The 25,976-nt window shown below is 38.2% G+C and overlaps 1 protein-coding gene across 3 annotated transcripts in view; it reads left to right on the top strand.

The window, feature by feature from the left end:
- The window catches only part of LOC117159777 (uncharacterized), a 271,261-nt gene that overhangs the window by 124,388 nt on the left and 120,897 nt on the right, over positions 1-25,976 (top strand). For all 3 annotated transcript variants that reach the window (XM_076619339.1, XM_033339921.2, XM_033339920.2), the window contains exon 5: positions 8,649-8,765. In XM_076619339.1, coding sequence (XP_076475454.1) covers positions 8,649-8,765 — 117 coding nt within the window. The remainder of the gene's footprint in view (positions 1-8,648; positions 8,766-25,976) is intronic.

Here is a 25,976-nt window from a genome sequence, read left to right as displayed (position 1 = left end):
GCACAGTACAGCTACGATTCCGTTTTCCGCTTGGAGATTCGGCCACGATTAAGCCGCTTCGCGACAAGACGCACCAAATTGCACGGTATTTCGAAGAGGCGGTTCTACTATATTCGTGCGATATTCCTCTCTTCCATGCAGCGCTCCTCGTCAAACGGAACCATCTCGGTTAGAGAAGATTACGACATTTACCACTGTGAAACTGCAACTTCTTTAAGACCAATTACCTGGTCGTAAGCACCGCTGGTTATCTCGTTATTTCATTTCTCCTCTTGGTATCTTACAGTATTCGGTGTATCAAAGGGTCGGAGCATTTCGAAAGACTTTGAGTAGTTGTGTGTGAGAATAAGTTCGGTTAGGTTCGTGTATTTTACAGCGTGATACGGGGTATTTACAATTTTCGATCCATTTGAATCGAGAAAGTATTTGTTTTTCACGCTGTCCTCTCTAAGAGGTCTATAAAAAAAGTTCCAAGGATAGGGTTGTATTTTTTTCATTATTATTTGTGCTTCTATCTTGTTCCTAAAGCTGAGGTTTGTACGAGATTTAAAGAAAACATGGAAATTTTTCTCGTGTCTTTGATTTATGTATTAAAGTTGTATAAAGAATCTATTTTTTAATTCATTTTTTTGTATACTGACAAAATAATATTTAAATTATTTCAAGAAACTTTTATGCATCATTGTGCTGCTTTGGTTCTTAGTATAAATATCGATACCTAGAATTATAAAAGAAACTTTTACTCGACCTTTAAAGAGATTTTCCACCAATTTCGAAAATACCGCGGTAGAACATCGATCCTATTTAATTCGAGGTATCGTAGCGTCAATTTTCAACAACACGAAATCCGGATTCGCTATCTCACGGACGTGGAACAGTGTCCACGAGTTGGCTGAATCGTGCTGGCGCCAACGGTGCGATTACAAGGGACTCGCGGGGACAAGAGCTTCCAAATTGCGGCAGAGCGTTTCGCAACTTCGCTTGAAAGCACACGACGATATCCTCGAGGGAACCGAGTACGTGAAACACCGCATCCTCAAGAAATCTCCGCTGCCTTATCCAAAACGTGCTACTTTCTCTTACGCGCGACCATCAATACAGGGAATTTTTAACGTTTAATTAATTTAATTTAAATCCATCGCCATGACGAGCACGTAAATTGGGCTGGTGCTATCAACCACGTTTCGTTTCTATTCTATCTGATTCTCCAAACTAACTGGTTTGTGATAGGTGAAGGGAAATAATCTTCAATAATATGAAATTATAAAATTATTTAATGTAAATAAATTTAGACGTAAAGCATAAAAAATAGGATACAATGGGATACAGAGATGGATACACAGGATACAATGCACTTTACAAATAATTATTTATTTTCTGATTATGTAAATATACTTGTAGAAAATTCCAAAGGAAAATTCACATATGTATAAGATAGGTCAATACGCTTATAATATTTTAACACGTTTATTATTATCCTTCGATAGTCATCATACTTGGTGTTGATCTCCGTGGTTGATCGAACGTCGCGATCGCTCGGGTTTTGTTGCAATTTGCACGTGGTGTGTCGACTAAATAAAAACTAGAACGTTTGCTAAAGACACAAGATAACAAGTAAACTAACGAAGACGAGATTTAATTAGAGACAATAAACAGCTGTTAGCTGTGCTATGGACTGTGCGGTGATTGACAACTAAGAAGGACAACTAGCAGCTACCAAAGGCGATTAACAAGTCAGTATCTATTTCTAAGAGGCAACCAATTTTGCAGTCACCATCCTCCAATGGGTTTGTAGCGAGATATATTCTACTCTTGAGCGAGGCTAGAGAAGCTAGTCGCTGGTAGACAGCGGTTTGGCAACGAGATGATCCAGTCAGATCAAAGCTCGACATCTCAAAGTACCGAGAATCATTAGGCCCGGTACCGAGTATCTGGACGTGGGAAGATGCTTTGAAATATGAGTTTATAATATTCTTTCAGCAAGGAAACGAACAATGACCGACCTCTAAGAAGATGAATTTTTACCAAGTGCCGTATGCGGGCTGCAAGCCGGTCTGCTAAAGAAATTTGTTGAATAGCGCACTAAAAGATGTACGATGCTTCGCTGTATCATAAAATTATCGCGTAGCGTTCTATGACACTTGGAATTGATACAGAGGAAGAATTTAAGAAAGTAGTTCGGAGTCGTTTTTAGTTAAATTAGCGCCATCGTTTATTAGCATTTTTTAAAGTTACGATACCTTGTGATCATTTATTAGCTGTTTTGTGAATGTTAAAATCGATGCTTTAAAACCTCAATATGGTAGAAAAATATTTAATCTTCGAATATATTTGTAATTGATTCAACGTGAAATCACTGAATTAATTTCTCTATTTAATACAATATAGAAGCGCCGATCGCAGATTTATTTTGAACTAACAGTAGTATTTGTATCAACTTCGCTAAGAATAAAAAGATATATCAATGTAGTACGAACAGTTCTTCGTAAATTCCACCGAGGATCCATCTTCCGTGAGCGATTCACCTTTGTTCTTGGAACACGTTACGATATCGATTCGTTGCACGGAAATTTCATTCCGGCGGATCCTCGTTTAATTATCCGCGCCCGATGGTAATCGAAAGCAAGCGAAACAAATATTGCATTCTTTCGAAAACATCGAGGTACAGGGGAACACAACACACGGTGTCGCATGCACGGGAAATCGAATGGACTTTTCGGCCGCGGGTTAACTTCGTTTGATGGACGACGGTGTACAGAGGGAAACGAGCAACGAAACAAAAGTATACACGCGAAAAAGGTACAGAAATAGAGGAAAAGACTGCACGACCGTACAAATCTGGGAGAATCGCGGGAAATACATAAAAGCATCCAATTTCCTGTGGATACCTCGTCGAATTTGACCAGAACGCCCGGTCTTTTCCTATCTTTCATCGTTGTTACGCTTTTGTTGACGAGAAAGGAGAGGACGAAGCAGAGGTCTCCGCTTTTATCGTCTACTCGCACGATGCCAAATAATGCTGAAGTGCTGCTGCTAAAGTGAATTACAAGTCACGCGATGCTCGTGTCGCCCGCGAAGAAGAAAGCAGCTAATTTCCGCCTTTCGATTTCCCAGACTATCCCAGCGAATTTATCAATTACGTGTGTCATCCCGTCGGTTGCGATCACGTTTCGTAGTTTCACGTTTCGCCTTAGATCTGGCAGCCACTTTCTGCTGTATCATCCTTTGTATCTTCTTTTTTATCTTCTTAGGTTGTCTTCGTCATTACCCGTGGCAATTTTGATCGTTCGAGCAAGACGCCAGCTATTCCAGTTCGATGATTTTGGAGCTGAGATTTTTGGTTCTAAATGGATCGTAATAACCATCGACGTGGAAAAGTCTCTTCAAAAAAAGAACAAGTGCGGGAAACGTACATAGGAGAACTATATCGTCGTCACGATCACATCCAATATTTTAATATTCAGAAACAGATAGAGATTCTTCTATTACAGTTTACATACGTCACTTTTCCTTTGAACTCGCTTCAGATACGAAATGTTTGAAGGTGCGATCTCTTCGCACCAGGGATTCTACGTAGTAATAGAATTTTCAAAAGTTGTTTCGAAAGAAAAGGACAAATAAAGACTGCGGTAAGTCTCGAATCTTCGTAAAGTTTTTAGTTTCCAAAAAGTAGTAGTCGACGAAAAAGGTGGTTAATCTGCAAGTCAGTTGAAACTCGGTCTCTCGAACGTCCGTCTTTTAAGTATCCCCAGTGTCTTTCCTTCTTCATTATTATTCTCTTACCCGCAAGAATGTTCGACCTTTTTATTTCATCGTGAATGGTTATTCTCGAGTATCGAGGAGGCTGGGACGATGGTGAAAAGAGATGGCGACCGTTCGTTTCTATCGAACAGCTCGCAGCAAACAATATCGAGTCCTTTAAAAGGAAGAGATAAAAAGGCGCGAGATAATGAAGTGGCGTAGGCGAAAAATTTATTCGGTTGACCGTCGTTCCGCTGAAAAATCGCGGATAAAAATGAAATGTAATTATTTCCGTTTTCCAACTCATTCGTGCGAGCATTTTCGTCTTCAATAAAACGGAAGCTTTCTTTCGGGAACCTCTGAAATTCCCATCCCCCCTCTCCCCACCACTTTTATTGTGCAGCCCGATAAAACATTTGAAAAGGTCCCTATCCAAAATGGTACGTGAAACGCGCAATTAACGCGCAATTACCAGGCCGTGTAGTCGGCCAGTGCGTAATTGCATTCACTCCCAGTGTAGCCTTTAAAACAGCTTATTTATGAGTCCTCATTTATGGACTCTCATTTTACAACGATTCACGCGCCTATAGTTCCGGTAAATCGATAGACATTAAGCAGCCACCATAAAATCAACGATAGCTTATGATTGGTGTAACAGTTCGTGGAGCAATCGATAAAACACGAATAATGCTTAATAGGTACAATAAAAATCTTGCTCTTATCTGCTTCTGAATATTGTTCCAACGTTTTTTGCGTTTTTTAGTTGTGTTATTCGCGAAGAACGAGTAGATAGATTGCGCGAGTGGCAAGGATTAATCATATCCTAGCTACATTTTTATCGGATAATGGCAACGAAACAAAAAACGTTTGTGAAACTTCGAATATTTCGACGAAATAACAGTAGTTTTCAAAAAATCGACGCGCTCAATACGATTGTCAACGCAATACTTTTTACTAATTAATTAGCGCACCAATAATTTCCATTCGATCGTCTGGAAATTCGCTTGACATGCGCCGATTCGAAATGAAACCGTCAATCATGGTAATGGAATAATTCAATACTTTTCGCCAGTGTCAAAGATAAATAAATAACGTAAAGTAATTATAAATTACAACGAACGATTTATCAACTCTGAATTGGTATCGTCGAATCGTAGACGACTTGCTGCAATTTTCAAATATTTTGTTTCAATTTTTATTCTGTATTTTACGTGATAAAATCATCGGCGTTATTTATTGGATAAAATATGGAAAAGAAATTAATATTCAGTAACTTTTATTTCAAATTATTTCCAATAATTTACATTGAAGCGCTTAATACACTTAATATTTAATAAACAGAAGAAAGAACATACAGGATACAGAATTGGTAAAAATTTCGATGTATCAATTAGATTCTTCCAATTCCGTGGAAGCAATAGCAAACAAAGGAGAGACAGAGGTGGAAATTCAACCGAGTTTAATAGACAGTCCCGGGTCGAACCGAGCGCGACCCGCAGCGACATCAATAACGTTAATTAACATATCAACGAGACAATCCCGGAGATGCGTTTCCCGGTGGTAATGCCTTTACTGGGATCATTCCATGTATCTGAGCTGGCTCATTCAAATCTTGATACAACCCCGCTCGTACGTGTACGTGTAGAGTCCCGTTCTATTGTCGCATCAAGGGTCGGATACGTGACCCCATAGTTCACCATTGTATCGTATACGTATGGTTTTGAATTAATTGCCACATAGCATCGACAAGCCGCGGATTCGATTCCTCGTTCCTCGAGCTGTATCGATGAACGCATTTCCACGATGCCACGCATATTTTCCAACGTTGTTAATCCTCGGCCAGATAAAACTTTTGATCAAAGTTACGAGGCTGCGTGCCAGATAAGCGACTTTTCGTCGATCGATACCCGGAAACATTGTTTCTTTTTCCTTTTGGCTTGGTTTCACATCCACGTAAACAAGTTATAAATAGCGTATTTTCAGGTATCGTTAGATACTTTATACACTTTGAATTTAGGTGTTGACTTTGGGTATTTTTAATGTTCTCATTTTACACTTTAGGTTACTGTAAATATTTTGATTCTTGTTAATAATGGTTACAGTTTAGTTTGATTGAAAATAGAATAGCGCGATAGAGAAGATTATTTGAAATCGAATGATCGTAATGCTAGTGACATTTTGTATGGATATCGTGAGAAATGGCAAGTCTTTACGTACGTAGATGTCTCTGGTAGAAATATCATTTCTGTCGATATTCAAATAAGGGAAAAAATTACTTGCCCAATATACAGATTGGGCGTGTAGCATATTCAAGAAAAACCAGTCGATTGGAAAGCGAGTAATCACTTGCAACAAGTTTTCGGAAAGATGGAGACGAGAGAGAGAAAGAGAGAGTCAAATAGTTGAAGTTTAGAGAGTTAGGGAGTTCGTTAAAGAATCTCCAGAATTTATGCAAGTTTATAGCGGTGTATCGGAGTTAATAAGTATTAAGTGAAGTTGCCGTTAATCAAGAAACTTTCTCGCACTATGTACACAAACATTCCTACAGTGCCCGCAATTTCTTCTTCTCCCGTTCTTTTCTTCAAACTTGAAAAAACTTTCTATCCTCCGGTTCGCCATTCTTCTTCCCTCTTTAATTTCCTGCTTGGAACTTTGGTTATTTAAAGAAGCCATCCAAGCAGTTCGAACGTCATCTATTTCACCACGCGAAACGTTCGAGAATCCAGTGAAATGCATCCTGCTCAACCACTCGCAACACGATTACATTTCTGAATAATTGCAAAGAAAAATTATGTAAGACGTTCTGAGCAATCATGTAAATGCAGAATCGATTCCCGTTATTTCTTTGTCGTTTCGTCTCAATGTACCAACCAACTAACCGATGGCACTGCGGCTGTAGGCTGGCGAGTCTTCAAAAGAATTCATTTCCATAATTATCTTAATTCTATTGAGGGTCAGAAGTGTCTGCGGCTGTCATTTGGGTTTTCCTTTACCGTGATCTTGTCCAGAAACGGAAGCAATTATCAGATTGCGTTTCCTTGTGAATTTCATCTGCAGGTATCATCGCGAATAATTTTTTATGATAAAAATAACACGGCCCAATTAACTCTGCGACAATGTTTTCATTAATTAACACCAAACTCTGGTAAATAACTTGCACGAAACTGGAACTCCCTCACCGGGTCCTTTCAACGTCGCGTCGTCGTCTTCGGAGAGTTCTGAACCAGGTTACGTTATTCTTCCTGTTCCATCGGAGAAATTAGCTTTCCAGATATTTGTAAGACTGTACTAAATGGAATTAAGATTTACCTTTTCGTCAGAACTTTATAAAATTCGATGGATATTTCTCCCGCGTTTTTTCCGGAAGCCTTTAAGAAATCTGTAAATACTGATCTTTTAATCATCAATAAATATTCAAAGACGCGGATAACTTTTCCTCAAAAGGTCTCGTTTCGAAAAATATATCGGACAAACTCTCTGCGAGAGATAATCCATATTTATATTTATTCTAATCATTCACTTTCCTGGAAACTTTTATAAAATCGCTGAAATTATTCTTAGGTTCTTAAGTTTACCTTACGAACTCGAACCAAGGAAACTGCGTAAATTGTAAATCGTAGCGGCTGAAGATTTTCCGTGATCCTGACAGATAATAATCAACGAACCGCGTTAAGGGCCATTTCCCTTTTACAAGGGGAAAAGCGGAATTGCGAATCGAATTGAATCAGTACGATTCCATTCCAGTTGCGTGTTACGCATTGCGTAACTGCTCCAATCCACAGACGTTTACAATTGCAATCTTCACGAAAGGGAAAACGAATCCTTTGAAGTTGCCCGTAATAGAAGCGCAATTCTGAACGACGAATGCAGCCGACAGTAGTTGTTTCGTCGTGATACGTGTAAAGTAACTATACTAAGAATATTTTTCTTTGTGATTCACTTATTGATCGTAGCTTTTAACTGACTTTGTCTGCAGAAGAAAATAAATTAAGGGACAATCGTAATGTATCGATGCTTTCGATAATAAGAATTTTATTCTTATAATTTTACTGCGACCTCTTTTACGTATACGTGTGTCTTAAGAAACAAAATATTCAGTATTCACCGCATTCGTTTATTTATTTTTTTTAAACACGCGGATAGTAATGTATAAACGAAAAGATAAAGGAGTCGAGGGACCAATAACGCGTTCATGTCTCGTACAATAACACAGACGATCGTCAATATCATATGCTACAACTAGGATCAATCAGTATCGAGCACCATAGTCGCGCATGATTGGTATCGACTCGTACAAGCTAAGGACTATTACTGTCCATTCTACTGATCTCAAACTTGCCAATACCATGTGGATACATCTCGTGGCTATTAAGTTTCGTGATTCGACACTTGTCTACCAAAATCTATGACACGGGCATTTAAACTTCCCTCGAAAAACGATCCACTTCTCCGCGCGATACTTTTCAATTGCAAATCGACTATTTCATGGCGTATGTGAGACAGCTTTCCAGTAACAAATTTCACTTCTACACTCTGTAACTTAATTAAAATCGACGTGCACGTTTCACACTATCACGACGAAGGGAAATATCAAGTGGGAATTGTCAATATCAAAATTAATCGAGAAGTTTTCCGAAAGGTGGGCTTATAGATCTATTTGTATTCATTTTATAAATTTAAAGAAGCCAATGTTCTTTAGGAGTCGTGATAATTGTTATTCAAACACATCTAATATTAACAAATTAGAGTTAAATCTTCCAATTCGATTGACTCTATTCACGATTTTGTCGTATCAATTTTTTTACAGAAAGTATCTCGGTTGGTCTCAACGTCGAGATAAGATAGCGTTTAATCGGAATGGAATAAGACTAACAGTTACTTACGTATGAATCGTCTTTTCGTTACAGATGCGAGGGTGGTTGGCTTCAACTGGAAGGCGGTGGTCGGGTTTGTGGCCCCAATGAACGTTTCGATCGACCTGTTGTGCTGTTCTCCGATAGATCAGTTCCCATCCTCCATATGCAGTGAGTACATGATACCAATTACATATTCATTACATATATCGAGTTACCGTTTCACTCGCATGTTTATTTTATTTATTGTGTTTATTTTAATCGGATCTCTTCCGTTTTGCTCGCCCCTCGGTGCAGTTCGATACATCGAATCGGTGAAGGTGGAACTGGATTCCTATATGGTTTACGTTAAAATTAACACATTAACGAAAAATCTGTTTTTAATTAAGCATATTTTGCTTTATTTAATTTATTCAACATCGACAATACACGTTGTTTTCCCGGATTACGGAATATGAACATTTGCAGAAACCTTTATTACATCTTGTTTGCGATGTATTATTAACGAATTCATTAATTTCGTAATTAACTATTATCAAAGTACACAGAATATCGTATGATTAAAAACGAAGGAAAACAATGGAAGTAGTATTTATAGCGAAACAGGAATTTATTTCTAAAAAAGTTAATGGGAAGACAGTATAAGAAACTGAAGGGGATAGGTGGTTGCAATCACGACACGATTTGCGTTACTTACAAACCCCCCCAAGTGTAATGGAAAAGTGCAATCGGAATGAATTGCTGCTTTACAAAATCGATTTAACATCGTTGTGCGAATTACCGTGGACGCAAGGACCGACAACGATACAACGAAAGAGATAGAATTCTGGTTCCATTACGAAATAGGAACACGTTCTTGGCTAAGTGCTTCTTATTACTCCTACTCGAGCATCGTTTCACTTAGCCGAACGAACAACGAAAGTGTTCGCGTATCGAATTTTACCCTTACACACCTTTGGCTTTTAACCGTAACGAAAAACAAATTTTCTTATACATCGAAATGTATTTCTTAATTTTTATGAGAAATTTTGTATACGATACATGTTTCAATGTACGGTTGTTTGAACGTGGCGAAAAGAAATTGTCTCTGTACGAAGGGAATTAAAGAAAGAAGAGAGGCATTCGTTGAATATACTTCTCGATGAAAGGAGGCCCTCTAGTAATTAATTGGGTCTTTTTCCCTTTGTCCACCATTCACGCGACGTTATCCGGCGTTTTTACGTGCCTTCATTTAAATGCAAATTAATTTGCTTTCTCAACGAAACGAAACGGCTTCCCCATCGTCGACTGTTTCCAGGCCGCGATTACTTTTCGTTAGAAAGATCGTGTCGGGCGTTAAACTTCCTCCTCGATCGTCGTTAATTGCGTCCTCGTAACGCGATTAATACTCCAGGTCAGCCGGACCACCTTGCATCCTTCGTCCCAGCTAGAAGTCGTTAAGAATGGATAATATTTAATTGACAGTGTAAGCTATTTCCTGGTGTGACTTAATTAATTAAGGTAGCAGACGAGGACAAAAGTAGAAACTCTTAAGAGCTTGTGAATTTTTGTCAGACGTTTCCGCCGTAATGTTTCTTTATTTAATACATTCTTTTTTAAATACATCCTTTGTACTTCAATTATATTTGGACATAATTTGAAGAGTACAATCAAATATAATAGCTTGAGTAATAACGAAATAATTAATCGAAACTTTACTCTTCTAAAAGATTCGTCCAGAAAAGTACACAATGTTTATTATTCAACCTGTTATTACAAATAATCTAATTTCAAATATTCGGTGATTTAACTTGCTCTTAAATAGTTCGTCTTCGTAATTCAGTGTATTTTTCTACAACAATAACGAAGATGCAAATCTGATCAAACAATGTCTATGATGCTCCTCTTGGATTTTCCTAGGGAAAGAAATTTCGGAATTTGAATAATTGATTAACAAATTAGATCATAGAAGAAAAGTAAACTAACTATATCAAGACCAATATGCGTCAACGAACCTGCTCCTTAATTGACGAGAAAGCAGAAATCGCAAGAGATCCCGCCATATCCTTGGAAAACGCTTTTCCTTGCGGTGAGCTTATTAAATATTTATGGCAGAATCACCATCTGCGATATATACGCGTTCGTCGAACGTTGTCGTATACATAAAGTATCAGCGTTTTCACTACGCATCTTATATACGCTATGTCTTGTTCAAAGATGCTTCGTCGACCCTCGTGATTCTTCCTCCACGCTCAAAGGACCTTCGACGATTTTCATAGTTCCTGAAGAACGCTTTTCTATCGTTCAACTTTCGTTTAGTTATTGTTTAAACGAGATTCCAGAAATTCTATGGATCGTTCTTTCGCAACTTCGTTAACTGGAATCACGTTAATACTGTTATGAAATTTTCTTCTTCTGCAAAATTAAATCTTAATCCTTGAATGTGTGTTTTCACCAGTGTTCTATCGAGAAATCAATTTATCTTGTTATGAATATTTATACTACTGCTGTCGTAGTAAGTTCTTGCTTCTGATAATATCAGGTTAGAACTTTAGAAGCAATTCTTTTAGAGCATTGAGAGATCATGCAGTTTTTCAACTACGTTCGATAATGGTATGAATTTCATTACTGGTCGAAGACAGTTCCATGAAATGAGAAAACTGTAACAAAAGAACAGATCCATTATCTTAATGATCCAATGAATAATTTTTATACCAATGTTCATTAGCTTAATACACAGGCTGTTCGTGTGATTATTAGTCAGCTTTTTTGTCATAAGTGGTATATCTACGGAAAAAATAGAAACAGAAAAAGTTTTACCATTTTTTCTACCCGACACAATAGCACATTCCATATTCGCAACATTAAAAAAAAAAAATGAAGGTAAAATTTTTTATTCGCAATATTTAACAAAAAATAACGAGACTGTTCTTTCATTTTTTTAATGGAACGTATACTTTTGTATCGGTAAAAACGACTGTCAATATGAATTTAATCGTAACAACAGCATCCTTCAAATAGCTGTTGATCGAGGGGCAAAAATGAAAAAGGTAATATGAATATTTTGTATTATTACATTTCCACCTTAAACCATCGAGAGCTAGCGATTTCTATTGTCAATTTCAAAGTCGATGAGGATCACGACATTGATTTCGATTGCTCATTTTCATCTTCACCGCGGATTCGTGGTCATCCGTCGTGTCACAGTCACCGCGTTTCCGGTCTAATCGCGAGGATTGGCAATTTTACAGGCAAACTAACAATCCGCGGGGCGATTCCGCCATAACGCGTTCTCAAAATAAATAAATCGACTTGATTGCGCGTATAATCGATCTCGGTTTTGCGGTCGTTCGACGTTCATAGAACGGTTCATCAATTTCATAAATTGTCGCGTGATCAGTCGGCGGGATCTGCAATAATCGAACTAGCTGTGGAACAAGTTTGTTTCCGTCGAGCGTATTGCGGTGCCGTTAATTGGAAAGTAGAGAATCAGCTGATTAACTCTTTAGTTTGCCAACCATAATTATTTCGCGCAAATTAATCCTGATATATACGGATTCAAAATAGTGGAAATAGTATTTTCCTTTCAATCGAGATCTATAGTAATCGAAGCGTTAGAAATTGTACATTGAAATTCGAAAATATAAAACAAATTTCTTTTTCTTAATCTGCGATAGTCAAAAATCAATGTTTTAGAAATGACGTATCGAAATTATGGGCTTCCGGAATATTAAATTGTACAATTTTACTGTTAATCGCCACCTCTAATAATGAAAATTGGGAGATTTGGAAATGTGTAAACATTCTAGAACTTTAATTTATTCTATACTGTATCATTTTCTTTTGAGCGTAATCTGCAGCATTTGAAATTAAAAGTTTCATAAGCTATAAGTGCGGAGATTCTAGAACATCAGAATTTCTAATTGTGACTTCTACGATTTCAAGAACATATATTCTAAATAAGGAATACGTACGTAATTAACAATTACGATCGCAGTGAATGTTAATCAAGTACAATCCCCTCTATGTAAAATCAGAACTGGTTTTTGCAACGCGCGCCAGGGCTGTGAGCCACGCTTTGTTCTCGACTCAGCGTTATTATTTAAGCGGTTGAAGCGACGGTAATAAGGAGCAGCTGTTGTCGAAATAAAGTGTTTCGCGGGAAAGAGACGAATCTAGCGCGTTTACGAGACTCGATGAACGTCGCGTGAATTTCGCTTACAGGATGCTCGAGGTTCTGGCAGAGGAAAAAGAAAGGGGGTGAATCGCTTTTGACCCCAAAATGTCTTCTATGCTATTACCAGCCACTTTCATGGGAGCGATTCGCCGATGGTGTTCAGCGACTGGTCTGCTCGATGAAATTTATATAAGTTACGAAAGTCGAGTGTAATGTGGTAAACTGGCGGCGCGCGACTGGCATAAATGTGCCACGGCATGATTTATGGCATCTAACTTCCGCACCTTAACTTCCACGATCTTGCTGTCTTTCTGCGAAATCGCGGAAGAAGGTATCGGCGACGGTCTTTAATTTACTAGCCAACCATTCGACTGGTTCCAGAAACTTTCCCGAAAACTGAAAGTCGCGACCCTAAAATATCAGTGGATTATCCTGGAAGTTTCGGTGACTTTATTGAAATTATATTCTTGATTAAAACAAGCAACCGTCAGTGTGTTTGTACGTGACACTTTGGTCAACTTTGCACGTAAGTTACACTGGGTTAATTGAAAACCGCTAGATATTGTTTTAAGGTTATTTCAAAGTCAACAGGAGTCGTTTCGAAGTTGCTTTATGATCATTTCAAGGTCATCTTGAACCTTACGATAGTTTTAACAAGACTAGGCGATATAAACGAGTGAATATTATCGAGAAATGAATTGCCGCACAAAGCCAAAATTATCGATTGAAATCCAATGGAACGTCATAATTGCACGAGTTTCAAAAGTAATAGGAGCATTAATGGGCCGATTAGCAATGCGAATTTACTCGGGAACTGCAAATTGCGCGATTTAACGAGCATCTCCGTAATTTGCCTGTCGCGATTTAAAATTCAAAAGGCACGCTCACGTTCGATATTGTACATATGCATTACTCTTCGTTCTTTCATCAAAGGCGTACGACTCCCATACGTGATGTTATAATAAAAAAAAATTTCAGCCGCTCGTTTCCATAAACGTTCCGAAGGTCTGTTAGTTCCCAGTGCGGTTCCGTTGAGTCGAAACGAATTATTCCACTCGCAACGTGTTCGCTGTGGCTCTTTCAAAAACTGATGTTTTTTTAAATTCAGCGCGCATAATGCAACCAAAACGTATAAGAGTAATAAAGAAATGTTGCAATTGGAATTAGCGAAATGGAGAAAGTTCAAAGACGCTAAAAATAATAACATTTTTCTTCCCTCCCAGTAATGAACGTATCGTATCGCATGTTTCGATACACATGATTTTTCATAAAATTTCCGCGTGAAATTTGAACGTCCCTTGCCAATTTTTCCACCGTACGTTTGATAGAAACTTTTACAAGATTAAAAATTATTAACATTTACATAGTTTTCTTCTTGGAAAGACTCGAAAGATCTAAAATTCTTCAAACGACGTATGTAATTCTAAGATGATCCTAAGACTAATGGTTTAAAAACTTTGAAAATGTCAGTTAAAAGATAGCGATAATTTCTTGAATTCGTTGTGAAATTTCGTAACTTGTAAAATCTAAAATGTAGCTGCTGATTACGTAACCAAAGAGCCCGAACATACCGTTCGTTACCAGCGAAGTTAGTTTGATTCGATTTTCCAAGAGCGTTCTACATACGACGAGAAAAAAGTTAAGTGGATGTTGAAGGGGAGCGAGAGAGGGTGCGTTGGCAGGCACGAAAGCGGAATTCCATGAAACGAAATCGTTGTCTACGAGTAAGTTTATGTCGAACGGTTATAGAGTTAAGGAACAATAAACTAAGCGTAGCGAACACGAATTTCCAGTTTGGATTTGGAACGTTTCTAATTTATATCGTAATTCGTCTCAAATACCATTGTTTCAATTCCACTGCATTTCCATTATCATAAAAGCGATTTCAAATATTTGTATCGAGGCATCTATCGATTTCTACGTAAATAGAGGAACGAGCCAATCGGATAATCGATATTAATAACGATTCGACTCGACACATACAGATTGGAAAGTATATCGAGGAAAGAAATAAATTTCCAATTTGAACTGATTGAGTTTTTCCTGGATCGCGAATACCGATGCTTCCGGTTTTCGGTTCGTTTCACGTTGCTACGCGGACTCGTTCAACTTCCGCAAACTTCAATGCCCGCAATAAGATCGATATCTCGACAAAAGACGTTATCTCGACATTAGACGAATCAAAAGATGACGAGGGAAGAAAAGAGATATACAGGAGGCTTCCCACCATTCAAGTCCACCGTCGCTTCGGCATCAACTTCTCTCTCGGTGGATGAAACTTGCACGCCCGTAAAAAGCGTTCTCGTGAAAAACGACGTATGTATCGGGTTTACTGGGGAACGACGTCGAGGATTCCATGCGATTGTGCTCACAAAGAGGAATTCGAGAAACGCGGGTAGTTGTGAGTGGCTAGATCAATGGGAATAGGTTTGCATTTGTACTTTATCCCTATCTGTAAGAACTTTCAACAGAGAGTAACGATAGGTGTTCAAAAAAAGTAAAAATAGTCTTGAAAAATGAATTAATTTATCGTTCATTGAAATGTAATCGTTGAAGCAAAAAATTGTAACAATTTTAATTGAAGCGGTGCGATGAAAATAAATTTGTACGATATTTTTATAAAATTTCGGCATTGATTTTTGTCATTTTTGTAAGGTAAAAGATCTGACACGTCTCTGTGGGTTTAATAATTCCATTGTTAAATAAATTGAATCTCTATCTATTATCTCCACTAAATGGTGATAAAACAGCATTTTTAATCATACTGGCGACTCTATTCATCGGATTTCATATAGATTAAGCTTACCACGGTATTTTTATAAAAGCGCTTAACACAGAAATTGGCTGCAAACATCGCCTGCGATATTCATCCAAGATAACCATATTTCACGATCCTTCTTTCGTTCATTAAGCGACGCTTTATTAAAATATCGTCATTCGTTAAAAGCTCGTGGTAATTTTGCAAGGGAGTAAACCAAGACGAGGATGGCTTAAGGATAAATGAAGCTACGAGAGTAGCCAAAAGGAGCGACGAGTTACGTTAAAAATCCTAAAAAGAGGTGAGACAGGGAGAGAGAGAGACCCACGTTTTGTAGAGAAAATGCGGCAAGCTCGAAGTAACGAAACCGTATCTCGTCTCGGTGGAAAATGAAACTCGAGCACGGAAGAACTAGTGGCGAAACAGAAGGAAAGAGGTGGAAAAGAAAAAGCTGGTTGGAGATTCCTGTCGAATTGTGATGTCGGTTTTGCGCGTGAAAACCACTTCCGCTGCTTTTCGACCTCCCTTTTTTCGAGAGGCGCGCTGATTGGATGGATGCGGGTTGGTGCCACGTCTGCATCTTTTCGATTCGCGAATCGGCGAATTTGTCGCGCAACGAAATTGCCGGACCGGCGACAACCGACGGAACGACCGAACCAAAGAAACGAACCGGAATTCAATCCATTATGTTCCATCGTCGCGTCTCGATCCAATACGAGAACATACTTGCATCGAACTTGCTTCCGACCCTCCAACTGAATGACGGCGCGACTCGAAAGTCTTTCCTACTATCTTCAGTGCTTTTAATTGGAATGACGGTGCACGGCTAGCTTTTCGGATATTTTATTGGATAAACGAGTTTTTGCAGAAATACAATTTACACAACAGCGTCCTAATGTATCTCGATAAACTGCTATATTTTGGAAAAAAAGCACAATTCGAAAAATATATTTTACCCTTGAATGTCATTGTATTTATTAAAACACTTCTATAACAATCAGGTGCAAGTTTATTAAAGTATTTTCTATGTCTACAAAAATTGCATATTATGAAAATGAAATTTATAGAACCTGATGAAAGGACACTTCGTTGGAAAATAAGAATATGTAGAAATACTTTCTGTAGCCACTGTAGAATTAGACCACTACGAGAATACAATTTTTACTTTCTGTAACTTTTCTCAATTTTATACGAATTTTTTCAAATGTCGTAAAGAGAGAAAATCTCCAAGGAACTAGCGCACGAACGTTGATGCACTTTTAAAGAGAAAACGATGCATCCTTCCGAAGAGTGCTATCAAGAAGGAAAGGAGTCAAGCTACCCAATCTACCCTAATCACTATTTCATTGCACCCGATCTGACACTAAGCGTATCTCTGTAACAAAACCGCGCTCGTTCGATCCACTTCGTACGCATGCTCTAGTCATCTTGCTAGTTTGAAACCCTGTAAGCTCAACGCTAACCAGAAAAGATCTACCATTCGCCGTTTCGATAAGGGGATTCCAACTTTCCTAACTCCGTTCTGTTCGCCTAACATCCAATCGCTTGGAACGTGGAAGTCAGCCGTGTCATCTCACCCTTCGTATCTTGAAATCGTCTTAGGCCCTGTGCAGACGAATATCTTTGCAATTTCACGGATATTCAGGGATTTATATTTCCAATGGTTCGGTATATACGAGCATACGATCCTGTTATCAGAAATTATAGAAATTCCAAATCGCACAGTTAACGACAATTAACATTAGACCAGGTCTACGAAAGCGAATTATTTTGCTACTTTTAAGTTCGACAATTTCAATGCGCGTTCTTAGTTGTATCGTCTACTGTCATTTATCGCTTGGGTAGCATCCCAATTTTCAAGTATTAACAGAGCATTTCAGATTTCTTTTAAATTAAAATTCATGCGAACATTCTTCTACGTATCTAACTGACCAATTGCGAGAAGAGTCCAATCCATCCTAATTACTATTTCATTGTTTCTCGATAGAAATTAATGTATCATAAAAACAAGTAACTACCAATAATTATGCAATTATACAAAGTCCTAAAGAATTGAGAATTGAACAGTTAACAAAACGATTTTTACTCATCTATCGTTAGACATATCACAAGACGAATAAAGTTAAGAGAACGGATCTCAATCTGCCTTAATCGTGACAGAGAAATTAGATTTCCTGTTGTTTGATTAATCACGCTTCTATCCTATTTCAATGGCGATCCGGATGGAGACGAGCACGATGAAACGAGAAGGAAAGCGAATCGAGCGATCTGTCTGGTACTCGAAGACGCGTTTCTTCTTTCAGCGGATAGAAAGATATAGGTAGAATACATTTTTCGAGATAATTTCCTGTCAGAAGACCCGTGGGAAGGACGTGCTCATCGGGCAGTCTGGAATAAGGTCGAAATACGATGATAGCAGAATCGAGGGCGATCTAGAGTTCAAGTCGACTCACGAGGAGAGCTTTCTTAGCGAATAGAATGCTCTGCAGGCTCGCGATTTATTCGACGCCACCTGACGAATATTTTATTAACCAATTAGAACGATTTATGAACGGATGGAGAGAGATTCCAGGACGATAAGATTTTGCCAAATTCCGGCTGGAAATTTACTGGATTACGAGGAAACGGGGTCTGGATAATTCGGATAGAATTTTGTAATTTCATAATAAGGGTGAAATATTCTTCTAATTCGACGGTTGAATGACGCAGTTACTTACGTTAAGAGGTTTGAAGTATATGGATCGAATCACAATTTCGAGATATAAAAATCGTGGAATTCGTACGGAAAATATAGCTATACAATTGAAGATGAAAGGATATTCCAACTTTTACATACAATATATAACAAGGTTCGATTTTGTATAAACAGGATTCGTCACGTTTGATGTATTCTTAGTAACAAAAGTGTTTTCGATGATTCTTTGCTACCAATGTATAAATCTAAAAATTCTTATTCATCGTTAGCGTTCAATTCAAAGGGTTTTACTTAACTGTGAAAGAAAACTTACAGTTGGCTATAACTTTTTACAATTACGTATTTGCAAGCTAGAAACAAATAATAATTATACATGAATTAATTAATAGAATAATGGTACATTAATGAATTACAGTAAAATAACAATCGGTAGATAAAACAAGGGTTATTTAATAGATTGTATTTATACAGTGTCGAAGGAGCTTAACTTCCCAGAACTTTAATCGTGAGAAGATTACACCCCATAAACCTGCCGGAAACACTTGAATCGATTATTTTATAAAACTGTAATTTTCCAAGGAACTATCACACTCTCTGTGTATCGTCCTTCGGAACCTGAAAGAAGTTGAAGCAGCCTCGGATCAACTTCGTACAAGCTCGTCCGAGAGACTAAGATAAACGCCGGTCCTGGAACTTTTAATGAGCGCGTAACAAAGTTATATACAAGGAATAAAGAGTTGGCAGAAAATCGTGAAGAGTTCGCGATTAAGACCTCGCTCTGTTTGCGTGAACTTTTATCTCCATCGACGCAACTATTACGTGCGTACACGGGCTGACCTGGTTCGAACGCTCGACTATCATTTTATAGCTACATCGAGTTCGAATCAAAAGCTCCTTTCTCATCTTCGATACCGTGAATCGCTTAATTCCACATAGCAGGAATTTTCCATTTTTTTCTGCTACATACATTCTGATATCATACATGTAGATGGAAGATTATATGTGAATTTAATTTAGGAACGGGGACAAGTATAAGAATATATGTATATATGTTTTTTCTGAAATTGAAAGGTTTAGAATATACAGTGGCACATTCATAGAATATACAATGATGACAAGTAGCAACACAGAAGAGCTTTTTTTTCATAAAATTTTGTGCTAATTTGTAAAAAAAAAGCGGTTCTTTATTTAACACGCTCGTAAAATATAAAAAGTAGAGATTCATATTTTACAGCTACTTCAACACAAGAAATTAAAAGATTTATATCTTAAACTTGGAAGTTGTATTTTACAACGAAATTGAATAAGAAATGAATTTATCTAGAGACTTAAGCAAGAATCTGGCATGTGCACGTTACTTTTGTTAACCACTTTGTAATTCTTAAATGGAGCGTAGACATAATTCTTGTTTTCTAAATAAATGGAGGAAACAGAGACTGAAGACGGGACAAAACCCCTAAAGGGGAGTGCTTAATTTCTCCAGAGCTTCTAAAAATAATTTATAGAAACCTAAACCTTGCGCAATAAAAGGAAAGAGAAATATCTTTAAAAACAAAGAGCCAAGACAGAATTCCCGTTCCATGTGATAATTTGCCCCCGTTTCTTCCGCTTGAACACTCGAATCCAGGGTGTTACCATATAAACGACGCGGCGTATAAATAACCGGGTCGACCAATTTCTCAAGCCGCAATCCTTCTAATGCTCGGTTTGGTTGCGCCCGGAAGTGGCTGCATTAGGAAAGCGAGAAACGTTGTAGCGTAACACTTCATTGCGAAAATTACGTGATGCCATTCCCTGCCGTAGCTGCTCTTACTATTCGCGCTAAAACGAAAAAGGAACGAAAAATATGCACCTACCACCTATACAAACGCATACATATATTTACATACGTGTGCAGCGTGTAGCTTCTGTTCAACTGAGATATTTCCGTTACATTTAGAATCATGGATCACAAGTTGTATAGATACGAACATATAATATATCACAAGAGGAAGTGATCTTTTTAGGAACGTGGAAATTTTAGTAACTTGCAGAAACTTCTTAGTCATCACCGTTTTATTAAATAGCGTTCTATATGTTTTTTAATTTTAATGGAAGACTAATTTCAGAGATGTTCAGATTTCAATGATCCATAGTAGATCATTTGTTAATTGTAATACATGTTGCAATCTGTAATGGCTCTTTTTGATAGTTCTTGATGCACAGATACCCTGCGTTAGTTACTGTATTATACAATAAAATACTGTATTATACAATAAAAATTTTAGAATTTGAGATAACTAAAAGACTAGATCAGAATAAAACAGTAAAAGCAGAGTTTCAGTTTAAAAAAGAGTACAATTACACTTTGTCTGTAACGTCAATCCGTCATAATTGCTGTTGGTATTTTCTGATATGTAGAGACTGTTAGTTACTGTACTATAAAATAAAAATTTCGGAATTTGAGATAACTAAAAGACTAGATCAGAATAAAACAGTAAAAGCAGAGTTTCAGTTTAAAAAAGAGTGCAATTACACTTTGTCTGTAACGTCAATCCGTCATAATTGCTGTTGGTATTTTCTGATATGTAGAGACTGTTTGTTACTGTACTATAAAATAAAAATTTCGAAATTTGAGATAACTAAAAGACTAGATCAGAGTAAAACAGTAAAAGCAGAGTTTCAGTTTAAAAAAGAGTACAATTACACTTTGTCTGTTTGCAACGTCAATCCGTCATAATTGCTCTTGGTATTTTTTGATATGCAGAGACTGTTAGTTACTGTATTATACAATAAAAATTTCGGAATTTGAGATAACTAAAAGACCAGATCAGAGTAAAACAGTAAAAGCAGAGTTTCAGTTTAAAAAAGAGTACAATTACGGTTTGCAAATACGTCAATATATGAAATGCATAAAACTATGCAGTAATTCGTACTATTTAATTTTACCTGAAACTTTCTCCTACGTCTAACGGTCTCGAGAATGCACCTTTTCCAAATTGCACGGCACATCATGTATAAGCTTCTGCACACGACAGATAGAGGAGAAGGCGAGAAAAGATGGTGCGAAGAAAGATAGAAAAGCGAGTAGGGAGAGAGAAGAGGGCATCAAGTGGATCTAGAGTGTGCAAATTACGGGACTATGGCGCTAATGTTAACTACACGTTTTAGTAGCCTTGTTACCAGACCATCCTGATGCAGTCGCTTTCGTTGAGAGAACAGGACGTCGTTAATCGTGCTACTTTTAGATACCATTGTGCAATGTTCTGCGTTTCTTTCGCGCGTTCTCCAGCCTTTGAACGTTACAGCGTTCTCGGAGAAATGGCAGTTTTAACAAAAAAGAGAATAGGGGAAAAAGACAAAAAATAAATTAGAGAAAAATACACGCGACTAACTGGCAGCAGCAAGGTGCTCGTATATCAAAACTGCAACATTATTTTAATTAAAAAGTTTCTCCTTTGAACGTATCAGCTATGGACATTCAACGTCATTTTCGTTACAGCGATCCTTCATTGTAATTTATTTTAGTTTTTACGCAGATTGTAATGTTTGAAGAGGGCGAGAGACAAAGACAGAGAGAGAGAGAGAGAGAGAGTTGGCTTTAAGCGGTGATAAATTGAATGGCGGAAGTCAGATGGGACAGAGAGCCGGAAAGAGGGTCGAGACGAATGTGCGACGCGCAAATTACGTGGCTCTGTCACCGATGTTAACGACAGACGTTAGCGGCGTCATTACAGGGTCACTTCGATGCGCCAGCTTTCGCCGGAGGAAACGGAGCGTCGTTAATCGCGCTACGCTTTCTCTTCAACCCCTCTCGCCTCTCTTTCTGTCTCAGGCTAGCTCGTTCATTTTTTTCTCTTCTACTTTCTCTAGATTTACCGTTATACCCTTGAAAATAGCTCTCTCGCGACGCTATGGCACGGCTCTTTGAGTATCACCGCTCTTCCATAGTATTTTACGATCTAGTCATATATGTTATTAAAATTACTTTAAGAGTACTCTCCAGATCGTATTAGAATTTTCATGCACGTCTACATCGAATAAAATTCTTGTACAAAAGCAATGGTGATATGTGAGAATATCGTTCGACATAAAAAAGGTGTCTCCATTTAATCTCAAATATGGGATTTATTATGTGAACATCCTTCAGTCATCGAGGTCTTCTTACACGATTGAAACGACATCATTTGTGAAAGTTTACGAGGCACAAGTTTTGAAACTAATATTAAATTTAATTATTACATACTTCGTATTCGTATCCAACAAGTTAAGATATTTTCTCTTGTACGACGATGACAAGTTTGCTAATGAAATAAGCAAAGTTGCACAATTAAATTTCACACATTACTAATCGCCCTATGTCTGCTCCGAATCTCTGAAATTATAAATTGGAAATCTACGACATCGTAATTCATCACTTAACAAATATTCTCAATTACTTAAATCACCATACCAGAGGGTGTAGATTCGTATTAGGCTCCTCCCCTGTCACGGTACCGAAACGTTAAGAACATTCGCGGATTTGTCACGACGATAATCCTCTTCCTGGATTCGAGAATGAATCAAGCCGGATCGTCCCGTAGCCGAATGCAAATCGGTAGAAATTCCCGGTCGGAGATAAGGGATGAAGTGGCCGCACGGCTAACGATCGTGACTGGCTGTCGCGTGCTCGAGGAAGTGTTAAAACGTTCGATCGTAAGGCTCGTGTTTCCAGAAACTCCGGTGAAATTTCAAGGATCGTAACCGGCGACCCGTGAACGTGAACGGGGTGAAAATTGTGAGCCGAACCGAGCCAAAACTGGCGGCGGCGGTAGCGGTGACGACGAGGAGGACAAAGTTGGAATTTCCCGGGCGAGCGTTAACGAAGTTAACGAACACGAATTGAAACGACGAGAACGGAGACAGAGGGCGAACGACGGTCGGAGGAAAAAAAGCAGCCGCTTGGAAAAACGAACGGCGGAAGGTCAGTGGCGGTGTCCGCGTTTTAGTAACCGAGTTGCTTCGAAATCCCGATAGAACACGGCCAATATTAAGTTCACCGATCGAGTCAACGCCGCCTCTTTTGATCCCCTTATCCAAAACTAATTTTCCTTGAACACGGTGACCCCGTCTAAATATATTCATCCTTTGACCTCGTCCCTCTTACACCTTTCAATTGCCGCGAACTGAGTTTGACCCAAACCTGGTGGCAATTACTATTCGCGCGATACTTTGACCGGCTTCGGTCGCTCGTGAAAGTTCATCGATGGTTTTCGATTGTTTCGCTGACTTTGCTGATAGAGGCAGTTTCGAGATACAGATATTTTCAATAGTTTAGGAAGGATTGAATAATTTTGTAAGGTTAGAGTTACTAATTTAGAGAATCAAAATATGTACTACGAATAGAATCGATCTTTTTTTTATCCGGCTATGGATTCTACGATATGTACAGAAATATCGAACAAGTTTCAAAGGTAAATTTAACATCGAAACGATAATTGCTGAGCACATATATTCGCCAGTAAATTGTAGCTAACGTATCATTCCGGACGGATGAATTCGCTATTAGGACACAATGACAATTTTCATTCTCTGTATCCACCCACAGTACTCTAAAGATTAGATAGCCGTATAAGCTAATATCATGTTACTAGGTCACTGTTTATCGTTCTCTGTCAAAACTTGGAAATAATCCCCATAACTATCGTGCCAGAAGAAAATTTAGGTTCAATTCTCCACTCGTGAAACTACAAACGCTTCTCTGCAGTAAATTCATGTTTCTGTATCAAATTCTTTTCTAGACAAAAGTCTGACATACCCAATACCTCGTTCGATACCGGCTACTGTCGTTCCACACTATATGGATCCTAAACTTTCATCGAACGTAGCAATAAATTTGCCATTCAGTAATTTTCTGCCATCGTGTCAGCTTCGTCGATCTATAGCCAGTGTCCGAACTTAATCACACAATTCCTTTGAACGTTCTCGTATCTACTCATCCTATGGACGAGTTAATTTCCAGTTAGAAACATAATCACGGCAGCGTTACGGGTCGTAAGGATTAGCCACGTGGTAGCATACAGCTTGTGGAACGCGTTTTCGCCGTGTCCATCCTTGTCGAATTTAATGAGGCCTCTGGCAAACTTCATCAGTCTCGATATGGTATTCATGACGATTCCCATTACAGTCTGCTCGGCAGATATTTGATTTCAAGCGAGACCTCATGCCGATACGCATTTCGATACCAAACGAACTAATAAACGCGAACCTCGGTTACGATGCATAGCTTGTTCTTGTATACATGGCATGCTAGACGCACGCGGACGCACCGTTGGACGTTCCAGTGACCTAGCGTGCATTTCGCAAACAAATATAAGCGAACGCGCAAATTTCCTCGTTCGAAAGGGACTGGTTTGTACCGATGGCCAGTTATTGCTCTTCTGACTAGATTGCCAGTGCTAATGAGTAGTGCTTGCCGATCTGTTCGATCATCTAGATCGAAATCATCGGTTTCGAAGTGGGAATATTGGTTTATGTAGGTTCCCCTTAAGGGTAGGTCAGGTTTCCAGTGGATATTTGTTGATCGAAATTAGTTAGAAGGGAGTTTCAAGGGAGTAATTATGCAAGAGTTAGTTGAATGTGGAATATTGGTTGTTTAGTTTTAAATAATTATGAATATTGTGCCTGACCATCAATAGCACAATCTCCTAATAAGGCTAACGAAGCTTAAACATAGTCGAAAAGAAGAGGTGCGCTCTCTTGCACAATGGATAAGTTTCAAGTTGTGGATTGTAGAGTTTTCTTTGAGAATTCTGTAGTTTTATGTTTGTTGAAGTAATTAACTTCAAGAAAAACTCTACACCTTTTCTTTTGTATCTCCGTGACCTGGAGACCGCTGTTAGAGAATAGAGTTTAGTGAAAAAATTCGAAATAAGGAGAGGTCCATATTATTGTGCTCTTAAATAGAAATTTTGTTTTGGATTACAAGGTCTAGAAACAAAAGAGCTATAAGTAGATTTCTATTGTTGTTTCTTGTAGTCTTCAGCTGGAGCTACACACCAAGGTTAACTGTTTGGTAATGTCCTTTGCTATAAATATATGAACGTGCTCCCTATCTTTCTTCTATTGTATTGTAACACTGCAAGAGCGAGGATCTGGATCAGCACATTCTATACCTGTAATTATGCTTAAACTTATTTCAATATATTTTTCTATTAGAAATTCTCCCACTCGTTCCTCTATCAGTCAATCTCAACAATGTTAAACAGAATTGGTACTTGTAAAATTTTGCTTGTTTTATTGTTAGAGGTGTTATTCCTACGATAGAGATTTTATTATTACTAATATCTTGTGATTGATGACTTGTGAAGTTTTATTAATAATGTAGTATCGGGAATATATATATAATTATTCTCGATTATTATTGATGGTGATGATTTATTTACAATAAATGGATTGTACAGATGTTGATTAAACAGAAGAACGATGGTTGTTTAACGTGAACTAGTCACAATAACGTGCTATAATCTAGACAACTCAATAGTTAATTTTCAACTCTTGTCACAATGGATCCAACGCTCTCTCTCTCTCTCTCTCTCTCTCTCTCTCTCTCTCTCTCTCACGGACCACACTCTCACGACAACGCTAGCAACACTCTATCTCGACAACGCAACTCGTACTCTCTGACTTCTCGATTCACACTCTTTGGCTTCTCCACTGACACTGACTGTTCTAGCATCCCTTTGTCTTTTCTCAGGCCCACCACGCATATGTTCCACAAACACTCGTGGCCAGGGTCACGTAGGTCTTTTCAAT

This window comes from Bombus vancouverensis, chromosome 6 (genome assembly GCF_051014615.1).
Source record: "Bombus vancouverensis nearcticus chromosome 6, iyBomVanc1_principal, whole genome shotgun sequence".
Classification (NCBI taxonomy): Eukaryota; Metazoa; Arthropoda; class Insecta; order Hymenoptera; family Apidae; genus Bombus; species Bombus vancouverensis.
The sequence above is the reverse complement of the archived record's forward strand: the minus strand, read 5'-3'. Positions and strand labels throughout refer to the sequence as shown.